This window comes from Glossina fuscipes, unplaced genomic scaffold, assembly GCF_014805625.2.
Source record: "Glossina fuscipes isolate IAEA_lab_2018 unplaced genomic scaffold, Yale_Gfus_2 1, whole genome shotgun sequence".
Taxonomy (NCBI): Eukaryota; Metazoa; Arthropoda; class Insecta; order Diptera; family Glossinidae; genus Glossina; species Glossina fuscipes.
In genome coordinates this window covers 23,682,672-23,695,426 of record NW_023998415.1, presented here as the reverse complement: position 1 = coordinate 23,695,426, position 12,755 = coordinate 23,682,672, and the positions used below count along the sequence as shown (strand labels likewise).

General features: G+C 33.7%; 3 protein-coding genes and 1 long non-coding RNA gene across 5 annotated transcripts in view; 1 reads left to right on the top strand and 3 right to left on the bottom strand.

The window, feature by feature from the left end:
• Positions 1-207: 207 nt before the first annotated feature.
• On the bottom strand, positions 208-2,877 carry LOC119631280 (protein kinase 4). The gene is made up of 5 exons (XM_038023347.1): positions 2,739-2,877; positions 2,448-2,678; positions 2,237-2,381; positions 1,378-2,181; positions 208-1,314 (listed from the first exon to the last, which is right to left on the bottom strand). The coding sequence occupies exons 1-5, from the start codon at positions 2,809-2,811 to the stop codon at positions 306-308; spliced, it is 2,262 nt and encodes a 753-aa protein (XP_037879275.1). The 5' UTR covers positions 2,812-2,877; the 3' UTR covers positions 208-305.
• Positions 2,878-4,148: 1,271 nt separating this feature from the next.
• Positions 4,149-4,856, top strand: LOC119645068. Its single transcript, XR_005248610.1, has 3 exons — positions 4,149-4,298; positions 4,358-4,524; positions 4,585-4,856. It is a non-coding gene; the product is annotated as an uncharacterized LOC119645068 (long non-coding RNA).
• A 455-nt stretch (positions 4,857-5,311) lies between these two features.
• Positions 5,312-8,669, bottom strand: LOC119645067 (guanine nucleotide-binding protein subunit beta-2). Its single transcript, XM_038044925.1, has 7 exons — positions 8,478-8,669; positions 7,443-7,658; positions 6,787-7,016; positions 6,528-6,729; positions 6,330-6,459; positions 5,613-5,699; positions 5,312-5,545 (listed from the first exon to the last, which is right to left on the bottom strand). The coding sequence occupies exons 1-7, from the start codon at positions 8,544-8,546 to the stop codon at positions 5,439-5,441; spliced, it is 1,041 nt and encodes a 346-aa protein (XP_037900853.1). The 5' UTR covers positions 8,547-8,669; the 3' UTR covers positions 5,312-5,438.
• Positions 8,670-10,253: 1,584 nt separating this feature from the next.
• The window catches only part of LOC119645066 (chitin deacetylase 1), an 8,199-nt gene continuing 5,697 nt past the window's right edge, over positions 10,254-12,755 (bottom strand). For both annotated transcript variants that reach the window (XM_038044923.1, XM_038044924.1), the window contains exons 5-6: positions 11,952-12,101; positions 10,254-11,877 (exon numbers count right to left, since the gene is read on the bottom strand). In XM_038044923.1, coding sequence (XP_037900851.1) covers positions 10,727-11,877; positions 11,952-12,101 — 1,301 coding nt within the window. In that variant the 3' untranslated portion in view covers positions 10,254-10,726. The remainder of the gene's footprint in view (positions 11,878-11,951; positions 12,102-12,755) is intronic.

Below are 12,755 nucleotides of genomic sequence, written 5' to 3'. Positions count from 1 at the left end.
TCTTAGAAATTTATTTACAAACTTTTAAAATTATTGTAAAAATGTAAATGGTTGTATTTTCACACAATTATAATAATGTTTTCATGTGTTATATTTTTATATATTATATGCATGGTCAGGAAAAAAACAATAATAAAAATATTTTTAAGAATTGAATATGACTAAACTTTTTCTAAATAAAAAATAAAAGAAAATAAAATAAAAATAAATAAATAAAAATAAAAAAAATAAAATTTTTTTAAAAGTGAATTGATCCCATCTTTGCGGATGCTGCAAAAATTAAAAACGTAATTTAATTTCTCCGGTTAATGATTGCGTAAAGTGTCGTTAATGACATGCAAAATATTGATTTGTAAATCGGTAAAGGCTACCGGTGACATTTTGGCATTGCGTATTTTCATGGCGACCGCTTTAAAAAAAGCTCCCACCTCATCATCCTCACCACTATTTGTGATGTTAGCATTGTTTGCGGTAGATTGATTCATTGCTAAAATGGAAGGTGATAGCGTTGATGGTGGTGTTGTGTTGGTTCCTGCTTCCGTCGTATTTGGCTGATTATTTACAGTGATGGCTTGTGCTGTGGGACAAATGTTTGTAGCAGCGTTTAAGGTCAAATTATTGCCATTTGTTATAGCGCTTGCTACATGATTGCTTAAAGCACCATTAAATGATGTGGTTGTATTGTTATTATTACTATTATTGCTTGCAATGGAGTTATGTGATTTTATCGGTTTAACACCGATCATCGAAGATGCTGAGCTATCATTCAAATCTAAAGAAGGCATATTGATATGCTGTTGTGGCTGTAAGTCTTGTTGTGACTGCTGTTGCTGTTGCTTAGAGCTTGTTTCTGTTGTCGTTGCTGTTGTTGCAGTTGTTCCTCTCTGATTACCATGGCTGCCATATAATCCAAAATCGGATTGAAATTTATGTTTCTCAGAGTGTGTATTTTGTTCTAAATTTGCACCGTTATTTCCCTTATCGTGATGGCTGTCATCTACCACACTGCTACTATCACCAATAATATAATCATCAATATCCATATCGTCATAGCCACCTGCACTCACACATAAGTTATCAGACTGATTAGAATGCTGTTGGTGCTGCACTGGTCCTGCGTTAAGGCTTCCCATTTGTAATTGCTGTGAGGATGAGTTATGCCCTTGCAATTGCGGCAGTTCACACTTAATGGTGGCCAAAGGTGAACGTAGCGGCGAGTTATCTTCTCCCATATTTATGTGATCGTCCTCAACGTCCATTTCGGGATCAATTTCAGTTTTTGGTATTTGCGTTAATGACTTGTTCCCGAAATCACTTCATGAATAGAATTAAACAAATTAAAAGTCATTTCCTCTTTAACAATCAAAAGCTACTCACTTTGTTTTATGTTTTATATATTTCTGCAAAAAACTTAACGCGTCATAGTGCTTCCACCGTGGTAAAGATTCGATATTTTCCCGATTTTTTAAACGCTTATGTTCCCGAATAAACTGATCCCTTAAAGCTTTCCATTTAAGACGGCATTGCTTCACGGACTTCTTCAACTTGCGAGCAATTACGTCCCAAACCTCAAGTTTCAATTTAACGTTACGATAGTTCGGATTGTAGCTGTTATATAATACATCTTCATAATGTATTAATGAAATGAGTTCTTTTTCAAAATAACTTTCAATATTAAGAAAAGTATGTATAGGATCATCATCCTCTTCGTCAGGTGATTGCTGGTTAATGGTTGGTTGCTGCTGACACATTTGTTGTTGATGTATTTGTCCGACACAATCCACCAGAGCGTTATATAAGGCCTCATCTGTTTGCTGTTGGCTATGAGTTTGTAGCATATGGTTATCGTTCAGAGAATGATTGTCCAAACGCGTAGCAGTGTTAGAAGAGCTTGTCGAACCAGTTAAATAGGACCAATTATTGTCATCTGTTTGCTGATTTTGTTGCTGTAAAACGCTGTTTAACTGCTCCTCTGTCAGGGTTGTAGAATCATCAGTTTTGGTAGGAACAAACTCACAGCTACCAAATGCCTGAGCATTACTTTCGATTTTTATGGTGGTTGTGAATTTTGTGCTGTTGTTTTCGTTAGAGGTTAAATTATTATTGTTGTTAGTAGTAGGAGAGCAATTGTACGACGTATTACTACTAGGTGGATTGTTCGAAGGATTTCTGGGCCGGTAACTTTAACAAGTATCATGAAAATTAATTTTATTAATAACGGCAAATGTTAACTCACTTTCTCGCTAAAGCGTATGGTCGCAGAAAATCCAATTCTTTAAAATATTTCCACTTAACGTTCGCCTTTACATTAAACTTAGAACGTTTTAGTTCTCTGCAGTATTGATCGCGCATGGCTTTCCATTTAGCCTTGCACTGCATTTCTTGTTTCATTAAATAAATTAGTTAGACAAATTAATTGAATTTATTACTATTTCAAAAAAACTTACCTGTCCATCCTACACATTCAGCGATTTCCAACCATTTAACATCCTTGCGGTGAGTATTGCGATAATTTTCATGTTTAGGATTGTAAAGGGCCTGCTCTTGCGATACAAGCGAAATCAGTACCATCTCTTTGGGAACCTGTACAATATCGTCTTGCGTCAAATCGGTTATATCACTGAGATTTAACATTTGCTCTTCATCTACCGGTGAATGATGATGATCAGTGTCTAAACCTTAAAAAAAAAAAATTATCTTCTACTCCATTTAATATCCATAAATTAGAAAACCATTACCAGCTGCTGCTGCTACGTGGAGTTGCGGGTTGCGACTTGGATTTTCTGTGGCATTCAAAGTTATAGTTTCCATTTCAATTTTACTAAATTGTTCTCTTTAATAAAAATTTTCTATTTTAATATTAACACTTTACAAATTTTTTACTTTTAAATTATTTATTAAACACTTAAAATTTTATCAAAATATACTCCATGAAATAAAAAAAGAAAAACAATTTTCTGCTCTACGGCTGATAAAAGAAAAAAGAACAAGAAATACTTGGACATATGGGTAAATGACGGGACTGTTAGATAAAAAATTTCGTTGTTTAAAAACGGGAATGTTAGATGAAAGTTTAAATCTTTAACTAAATACATTATCTTATTTTATATGCGATTTAGTAATATTTACTAATATGCTGTTTATTATTAGTATGGCCGAAAACCATAGGTGGAAAACGCAAATGCACACGTGTATAAGAAAAACATTAAAAGCAGGGCCGGTAAAAAGTTTTAAAAATTTAATAACGAACAACGAGAATCAAATGAGTGGGGATGGATATACTTGTTTTGAGAGACGGAATAATAAAGCATTAAAGGGAAAGAGAAATTTGAAGAAAAATTAAATAAATTATACCCAGAATGTGAAATAATTGAAATATTCATCATAATAAAAACTATTTGTAGTTGTTTCTATTATTTTGTCCGAAATAGCATGAGAATAATAATTGAATCCGATATAATTTCCATTTGAATGAATTGTAATATAAAATGTTATAGATTATCCTTTTTTTCGAAAAATCTAAAACTGCTTTCGAATTCAAATCAAGCTTGTCTTTCGCTGATAAAGAATTAGTAGATATTTGCAATGAACATTTTTTTCCAATTCTAAATATAAATTTTTTTTCAATGAGTTTCAGTTAAATAGATCCAACGTTAATACATTTAATTAAGTCAGAACTATGAAATAAAAATCCTATTTCACTGAAATGGCAAGCTATAGTAAAGAAAATAATATTTATCAAAAATATTTAGAAAAATAAAACCTTAAAATAATATGAAACAGAAATACAAAAGATATTTCTTTATTAATTTTGATGATGCTTTTATTACACATTCCATCTATATGTGCATCGGCGGCGAAATTGTGGTAAATTTTATATACACCAGTGATATCTGATCGCCGGAGCCTTAATTGCAGCTACATGGGTTGTAAATTGGCCGGCTAGAGAAGCGAACATATTTTATTCTAAAATCTCCGCATTGAAATTGTACGAAACAGTTTCACAAAGTTTTTTGACTTATGGAATTATTTCAAATTCCAAATAAATGCACCTAATTTTAATAAAATTATGCACAATTAATGTTTACATTAACATTATTTACATTGTATGCAACTTTGACGTTTTTTAACACTAACGATTAATTCTTAATTAATTGTAATCTTGGTAACCATGACAATCATGAAGTCAATTATTTGGCAATAGTTGCAATAAATACTAAGAATAATAAAATTCCTTTATGGGCGTAGAATTTACTTTGCTATATATTTCCTAACGAGGCATCGAGACCGAAAATAAAGTATTCAGAACCTATATCCATTATCCATAATCCAATTTTATCAAAATTTCGACGTATAGGTTGAAGACAAGGCAAACAAAGGGACAGGCAGACAAGCTCAGGATGATTGTGTAAATCAATTTGTGCAATAAAAGTTGGATTTGTTTCAAGTCCATGGCATGGTTGTGGATGCTTCTCTCTTACACCATCAATGATGACATTTTTTGTCGGAATAGGTTTAATGCAGGTGAGTTTTTCGATAATATATGAAAGAAAGTAATCGATTAACTTTGCCGTGCTCTTGTAGGTGAATGTTATTGCTGAACAAGGCCTTCGATTACCTCTGTGAAAAGAGTTTCGGCTGCTAAAATTTCTGATAAAAAACTTTCGAAAATTATATAAAAGCTTACCTCGTTATTGTTAAGTATAAAAGAATTACGAAAGTGAGGCCTTGAAAGTATTCAATTACAATAACGAGACGTTGGACGCAAGTAAAAATTTTAATTTTAGATTAAATTTTGAACATAATAGGAGAACATCAGCTAAAACAATAGTTAAAAGGCATGCATAGCTACAAATAAAAAGGTACATAAATAGGAAAATAGATAATTTACCAGTAAAATTTTTAAAATATTCCACTTAGAACATACTGTTGTCATTGTATATCATTTTTAGAGCAAAATTATTCTTGAAATTATTTGCAAAATGTTTTTCAACATCAAGTTTTGGAAATTGAAAAAAAAACGCTTTAAAAGATTGAATTTTTTTAGCCGAGCATTAAGAAAATCTCTGTGAGGTATATTTACTTAATTGTAGACAGTTTAAGCAAATTTGTCCTTAGCTTTGAATGTGTCGTAGGTCGTATGAACTAATAGAATACTTCAACAACTTATTCCAGTGATAACTAGACGTGGGTCACAGATATATTTCGAATCTCTCGCATTTCTCTTTGTATGGAATATCCTGCTTATATTATATTGACGGCAAGCGTGTTCCGTAAGATGTACATGCGAATTATAAATACAATGATTTAAGATATTATTTGGATGTTATTATTTTTATTGTTTCTTGCCAGTATGTTTTTTAAGGCTCACTTAAATTATTAAAATTCAATTCTAATTATTTATTATTCTTTGTTTTTGTTGAATTTCGTACACAAATTTAAAGCCAAAGGCGCACATGTTGATCCCAACTTGTAGAGGCCAAGCACATTCCGTTAGGTGATAGGCTGATGCAAGTAATACGATTTTCATGGCCTTGCATAATGCCTACAAAACAGAACATGTATAGAAATCGATAACGTTTTATGTGATTCCTTATAAGTCGATAAATTACCGTTATGGACGACCTTCATCGTGTCGAAGGCATGTATATTACCTTCTATGCCAGAACAAAGTAAATAACGACCGCTTGTCGATAATGCTAAACTCAAAGAAATGGAAAAAATATTCATAATGTATTTTAAGAACAAATAAGGAAGTCATATGCGGTTGAAACCGATTCTTGTGTATACCCATATCCCATTCGTTCTACCATACAAATACCAATTTCATGAACTCGCTATTGCAGGTTAATGTTACTAGATTCGCATTAAATCATTTTTGTGAGGTTAAGGTGAAAAATAAGTGAAAAAAAGTGTACATTTGCGAGAGCCGGCCGATTTTTTCATTTTTGAACATATTTGCAATAGAAAATTTTATCCGTTCACTTTTCAGTGTCTTTGAGTAATGAGCAAAAACCTACAAATTTTCGCTAAGAGGAACGCCAATTGCTCTCAGCTTACACTTTATTGTGGGCGTGTGCATTGACCCATTTGGTTTCCAATGTTTTTGCCAAATTTGAAATTGATATCTCAATTTTGACCACCGGGAGAAGGCTAGGGACAAACATGCGCACAGACAAACAGATGTATATATATATATATATATATATATATATAGGATCTCTAAAGCTTGCGTTTCCATTTTGCAAACGCTTGGGCAAAATGAGTATACGCCCATTATTAGTTGATGGGTGTAAATATTTAATTTCAAGTTTTTCACATAAACGCACCACATGAGGTAAAACCTGTATTCTTTTGCGGCGGTTCATATAGAGCAATCTGCTGATCCGATCTAAAATCATATAACCGAGCAGTCTGATCTTCAGAAGCTGAAGCGAAACCAAAACCGCTAGGATGATACTAAGAAGAAAATTAATTTTTCTATAACGTATTGTTGCATACTATGCCGATAGACATTTAAAACTTACACAAACTGAATTAACGTCCATTTCGTGGCCGAAAAACATTTGCTTATGGGTCTCCTCACGTACATCCCATAGCTTAGCTGTTTTGTCTACCGAGCCTGTAACGTAAGTGTTCATATCCGCTGACAACGATAGACCGGCTATATCACCAGCGTGCCCATTAAAGTCCATTGTCTTTACGCCTTTCTCCAAGTCCCAATGACAGCTAATATGTTTAATTTCAATTAATATTTGAAATCGATTTACATATAACGTTTTTTACATCTTCATATCACCTGATCCGGTTATTAAATGGCTATCGTCTAGAAAACGGCACGAACTTAAAAATCCTTCATATCCCAATAGTTCTCTAGTCATTTTGGCTACACCGGAAGCGTCGCGATTATTGACGTCATATACAGTGCACTGATTGTCCATTCCGCCGCAAGCCACGAAATTGCCGGAAGGTGAAAAAGCCACTGTCATAACCCATGCCGAGCGTAATGGTATGATCTTAGGTAGACGCAAGAGAAAAAAAATTATGTAAGTAAGAAGAATCTTTCAGATGCGCTAGGTCAAAACAATGTGTCCAAAGCGTCTTGATTTTCGTTTGCGAATGAGTTGTCGGTGCTCGGTTTGAGATTTTAAACGATCCGAGACATGTATTTATAAAAATCGGTATTGGCTATGACCAATACTTAGCGCTAAGTTATAAAGAAGATAAATCATTCCCATTCTCCAACTTACCTCTTAGTCAACGAATATGAATATTTATAAAAAAAATCTGTTGTCGTTTTAAATTTTTACGATAATGCAAGTCAATACAGAGCCGAACGGACGGACAGACAGGCATAGTATAACTTACTATGGTGAGTGTTATAATCAAATATTAATAATACATTAAGCTATTAGATGTTTTTCTCGATTAAGAATACCCACCTGCACTTTGTTGGCTGTCCATGTGTCCCAAATTATCAGTTTGCCATCTAAAGAACCCGTCACGCAATGTCTCGAATCACCTGCAAAATGCACCGAATTCACTTTATTTATATGACCCTTGAGGATTTTCTTTGGTCCCAAGCGTATTTTCGGTATATCGCCCATATCACCACACTTCTCCTGCAGCGTACAATCAGCTTTGGCTTTTTGATCATCCTTAAAGAAGCGATAAACTCATATTTTTATGCAATAATTAATTCATTTTAAGGAAGAAGGAATTTCTTAAAAACTTTTACAAATAAATTTTTTAAAGTTTTCCACAAAACCTCGATTATTATAGCATATAAGAAGTGTTAAGAAGTCGTCTTCTCAACGTTGAGTTGGATTCGTTCAATATATTAATACGTTAGGTGATTATGTCAAATTTTAGCCGATACACTAACCTCTCCGAATATTCCGAAAACAATGAAAAATCTGGTAAGCATCTCTCAACATTGTTTTTGTTTAGTCAAAAAAAAAAAATAAAAAAAAAACTTCCTTCGAAATCTTTTGTGTGTGAGAAGTTTTATCTTTTTTTTCTTATTAATTGTAGTAATAAACCGGATGTAAGCGGATGTTACGAGCAATAGTTTAAGTAATTTTTTCAATGATACGAACAAATTAACAATTAGTGTGTTAAACCTATCACACAATCAATTAAGATATGGGAGAATGCAAAGTATTAGTCTTAATAAATATTTATGCACTTCGGACAAGGTGACGAATATAGGTTGAAATTGTGCAAGTTTAATTAGTCTCGGGATATATTAGCATTGGGAATTTTCCTACTGAACTGTTAGATACTAGAACCGTAACCTTCGCTTTAAAAATAATACATTTCGCTGTTGCGCTCGCACTTAAGTAAAAATCTTTGCAAGTTTTGCGCGTTTGCTTGTGTTTTGCCAGAACGAGTCTTAAACGAGGTAACGGCCGCTTACAATATACAATTTGTTTAAGCTGAATGTAATTTCCATTTTGATGAAAAATCATAATCACCTTAAATTTTTGTATTAAATCATTGATCTCGTCGTGCAGCTTTTTTGTTGCATCATCTACTTTAGGCATTGCTTCTATTAAGATATCTTTTTAATCACTTGCGAACTTCCTCTGTGGATAATTTATTCCGCTTAGCTGTGCCGACCGTATCCAGAAGCGGTTATAGACTAAATATTTAAAATCTTTGCTTAAATTTTTTTCGGTTTTTCTCTTCTTTGTTGTCGTTTGGTTTCTTTTATTTTTCGCGACTAATTGCATTAAGTTGTAATTTAATTGGATTTAGTCCACGGTTACGATATTGAGCAAATTTGAAGAAGAGATGACACAAATAACTATCCAAACCCTGAAATAAAAACTGTAAACAACGTATATATATATATATATATATATATATATATATATATATATATGCAGGTGAACATATTTAAATTATAACAATTCGGTTTTGGACGAACCTTTAAAACTAGCCGCCTTAAATAAGAGGAAAAATTGAAATTCCGATTCTTCATACGTGACGTGCACAACTTTTGTACAGGTAGGATTACCCATAGAAAGTATGAGGACATCTTTATCAGTGTATCTTTTGCAGTTTGTCAGTAGTAGTGTATGTAGGGGAAAATAATAATTTTTTGCTTGTTTCCCAAATTTTATAGTAATATTATTAATAATAAGTGTAATAATGACTTTTTTTTTTTATTTATTTATTAGTTCCATTGACATTGTTTAATGCTTACAATCCGTCAATTGACATTTCATTCAATAATTTACAAAAGGTTCGGTGTCAATTAATGTATTCGTGAAACGTTTTCATGCCTATCATCTCTTCGCTTCTTATATGCTTTAAGTTGGTTTATTATACTGCTCAGTATTGCGTTCATGATCTGCGGTGTGTGCTCCGGCCGTAGTTGTTATAGAACCACTTGACTTGACAAATGTAGCAGACATTTGTGCTGTGTATACGGTGTATGTCTTCCTCAGGAATCTCTCGTTCCCTTCAAACTCATTCACCACCATAGTGACATGAAAAGTTTCTTTTCTCTGAGAGACTAACGTACCCGTATTCTCTCTCGACGATCGCCCGGCAGCAAGATTTCCGCAAGACTCCTCTAGAAAATGCTGAGTTGCCGCACGGGAGAGTTTTTAGTTTCTATAGCTATCAATTAGCTGAAAAATGGTGATAGCTTTTGAATTTTTTTCGATTGATGACCAAAAGTATAGGACGATATTTTTGCATTGTTCCTTTTCTCTAATTCAAATGCTTTATAAGACTACCTAGTTTCACTAGGTAGCTATGTGTTTACAACCGGTACAACGGCCGTTTTATGGAGATAATAAGACTAATACGATTCGATTGTGGATCTCGGCAAGCGGGGACTGAGGAGGACAAAGAAATCTCATTCTCTCCTTTATACCTTAATCTTCTGATGGGTTCAAGAAAGTATCAAACGATTAAATTTTTATATTTTGTTTTATTAATTCTTTTAAATTTTTTTTTTTCAAGAATCTTGTCAAACGAATTGATGTGATTTATTTATTAAAAAATTTTATAAAAATTTCGAAGTTTCTTACAAAAGAAGAAAGTGTATATAAAAAAAAAAAATAAAAAAATAAATAAAAAAAATATTAAAAAAATTAAAATAGAGGGGGTTTATTTTAAAATTTTTTTTATAATTTTTTTTTTTTTGAACTTTTAGAAATGTATAGAAGAGAAATGAAATATAGAGAGGAGGCTTTCATATATATAAAAAGCACTTTGCAAGCATTGAGAATATCAGGATATCGGTAATATGTAGAGGAACGAGAAAGTAGAAAAGAGATAATAAAGGAAAATTATAAAACATTTATAGAGTAAGAGACTGGAAAAAGAGAAAAAGAAAGAAGAGAGAAAGAAACAAGGGGAAAAATAACAAGATCAAATTATGAATGAAATGTGAGAGAAGAAAGGGAATAAGAAAATGGAAATCAGAGAATGTATAGTAGAGCATATAGTGAGTGGGCACGATTTTATATATAATATATAGTTTTTACTTTTTGTTTTCGTAACTTTTTCTTTTTCATTTATTTAATTTGTTGTTTTATCAGACTCTCAGTAGAATTACTAGCTTAACGTAATTCTCCTCTGTGTTTGAACTGGTTTTTAAAAAGAATTTGTTGAGAAATTTTCCTAACAAAAAAAAAAAAAAGGCAAATATAGAATCCTAACAAAAGCTTAAACCTTACATAAATAATTCACAACTGCATAACGCGACTTAAACTGAGAAACCGTCTCCAGTAGGATCTAATATCCAAGGATAGTTGTTGGGGCATTCCATGCATGTGAAGAGACGCAAAGTTTCACCAGGCAATTCGCGTGTAGTCAAAGGGCAGGCATTCGGTAATGAACAATAGGGTTGACCCTTAACGTCACATTTCTCCTTCCACTCTTGGAAGTCACGAAGCGCATTCAATTCGGTGGGATTTTGCATCCACTGAATAACTTGCAGATTGGTGACAAAGAAGACATCGTTGCGTCCTAACATTTCCTCAATAAATTTAATTAGCTCATCGCGGTATTCTTTTTTCGATTTCAGCCATGAAGCGTGGAAGTGTAGACCTAAGGGAGCACGATTGCTGTTGTAGTGACGATTGAAATTGTGACGTAAAAGACGAGCAAATTGCTCGCCAGTGGCTATATTAGAACATGAGTCCACCATATGACAACCGGGCAAAGATTCATCAAAGGTGGGATCATCACGACGATCAAGTTCGTTCATAACTAATTCCCATACTGGGTGACTGCGCGACGGGCAGTTATGCGCATTACCATTACACTTGTGAGGCATGCGGAAATATAAAGTATAAGGCCAAATGGGCACCCGACCCAAAGAGGCTGTAATCGAAGCATCATAGACAAAGAATTGATCGGCCATCATTTCGAATTGTTTGTTGCCGCCAACCCGTAAATATGGAGCCCGCATACCGATTATGGAGCCATCAGTAATATTGGCAAAGCGTTCGATAATCAATCGGGCGCCAGCCATTTCGGCTAACCAATCATCGTAGGTACCACTGCTCCAATAGTTCGGATCGTCTTTGTGTGTTAATGAGAAGACAGCGATTTCATGACCACGCCTATGAAGATCTTGAACAGCCGAATAGTTGGTGTATTTATGGGAGACAAAAAAGGTGCCTTTTATGGAGCAGCCATTGGGATTCTGACGCTGACCGTTGAATATATCTTCATACAAATCAATGTTATCCACATTGATGGCGCCATTGAAAGTAATAGTAATCATTTGAGGTACTTGCTGGGGTTCAATGCCACCAGGTATGCGCGTGCCATCGGCCGAACAGAAGCAATCCGGCAAAGCGCACTGAGTAGGATCACATTCAGGGGCGCGATTTGGATCATCGTCAACAGCTGTAAAAGCAAAAAGTATTTAAAATTTTCTTAAAAAACGTTACAAATTTTTTTAATTCACTATAATTACTTACAGCAGGCATTTTCATCGGATTCATCCTTACAATCGGGTTTACCATTGCAGAAAAGTTCCTTCTCAAGACATTCACCATCGCCGCAAGATAGTTTACCTTCCGGACAAATGGGCTCGTCAGTCTTCAGAATAGGTTTGACTTTACGTGGTTCTGTTTTTTTTTTTTTTTTTTTTGTTCGTTAGAAAAGAAAACCGATACGTAAGTGTATTGCTTGAAATTGAGGAATTTAATTATATCGGGGGGATTGTACAAACAAGGTTAATGGTTCACTTTAAGACAAGTTATAGCGAAAGGTTAGAAAGCAAAGCGTAAAGTTAGTTACCAAAGAGGAGGAAGAGAGAATAGAATCGAAATTTTAGTAAAATTTTTTCGTTTCAATACCAAACCAAAGTTCCTAGAATTTGGATTTTAAGTTGTTTTGTTTTGTTTTTTTTTTTTCTTATTTTTTGGTTTTTGTATGTTGCGGGTTTAACAACAGCAACGTTAAGTAAAATGATTTGTATTTGCAATTTAGTGATGATGATGGTGAACATGAAGAAAAAGACAAAATTCTACGTTTTATTGCAATAAAAATATGTCCGTTGAACCAGTGTCTATTGGAGTGGTTTGATGACTTAATAATAAAGTTGGGTGGGGTGTCTTCCTTTGAACACAAGCGCGTACATGTATATGCATACATATATAAATATATATATACATACACACACACACACACACGCACACACATGCACACATACAAATGCAAACGAACAGACATACACACACACACACACACACACACACACACACACACACACACACACA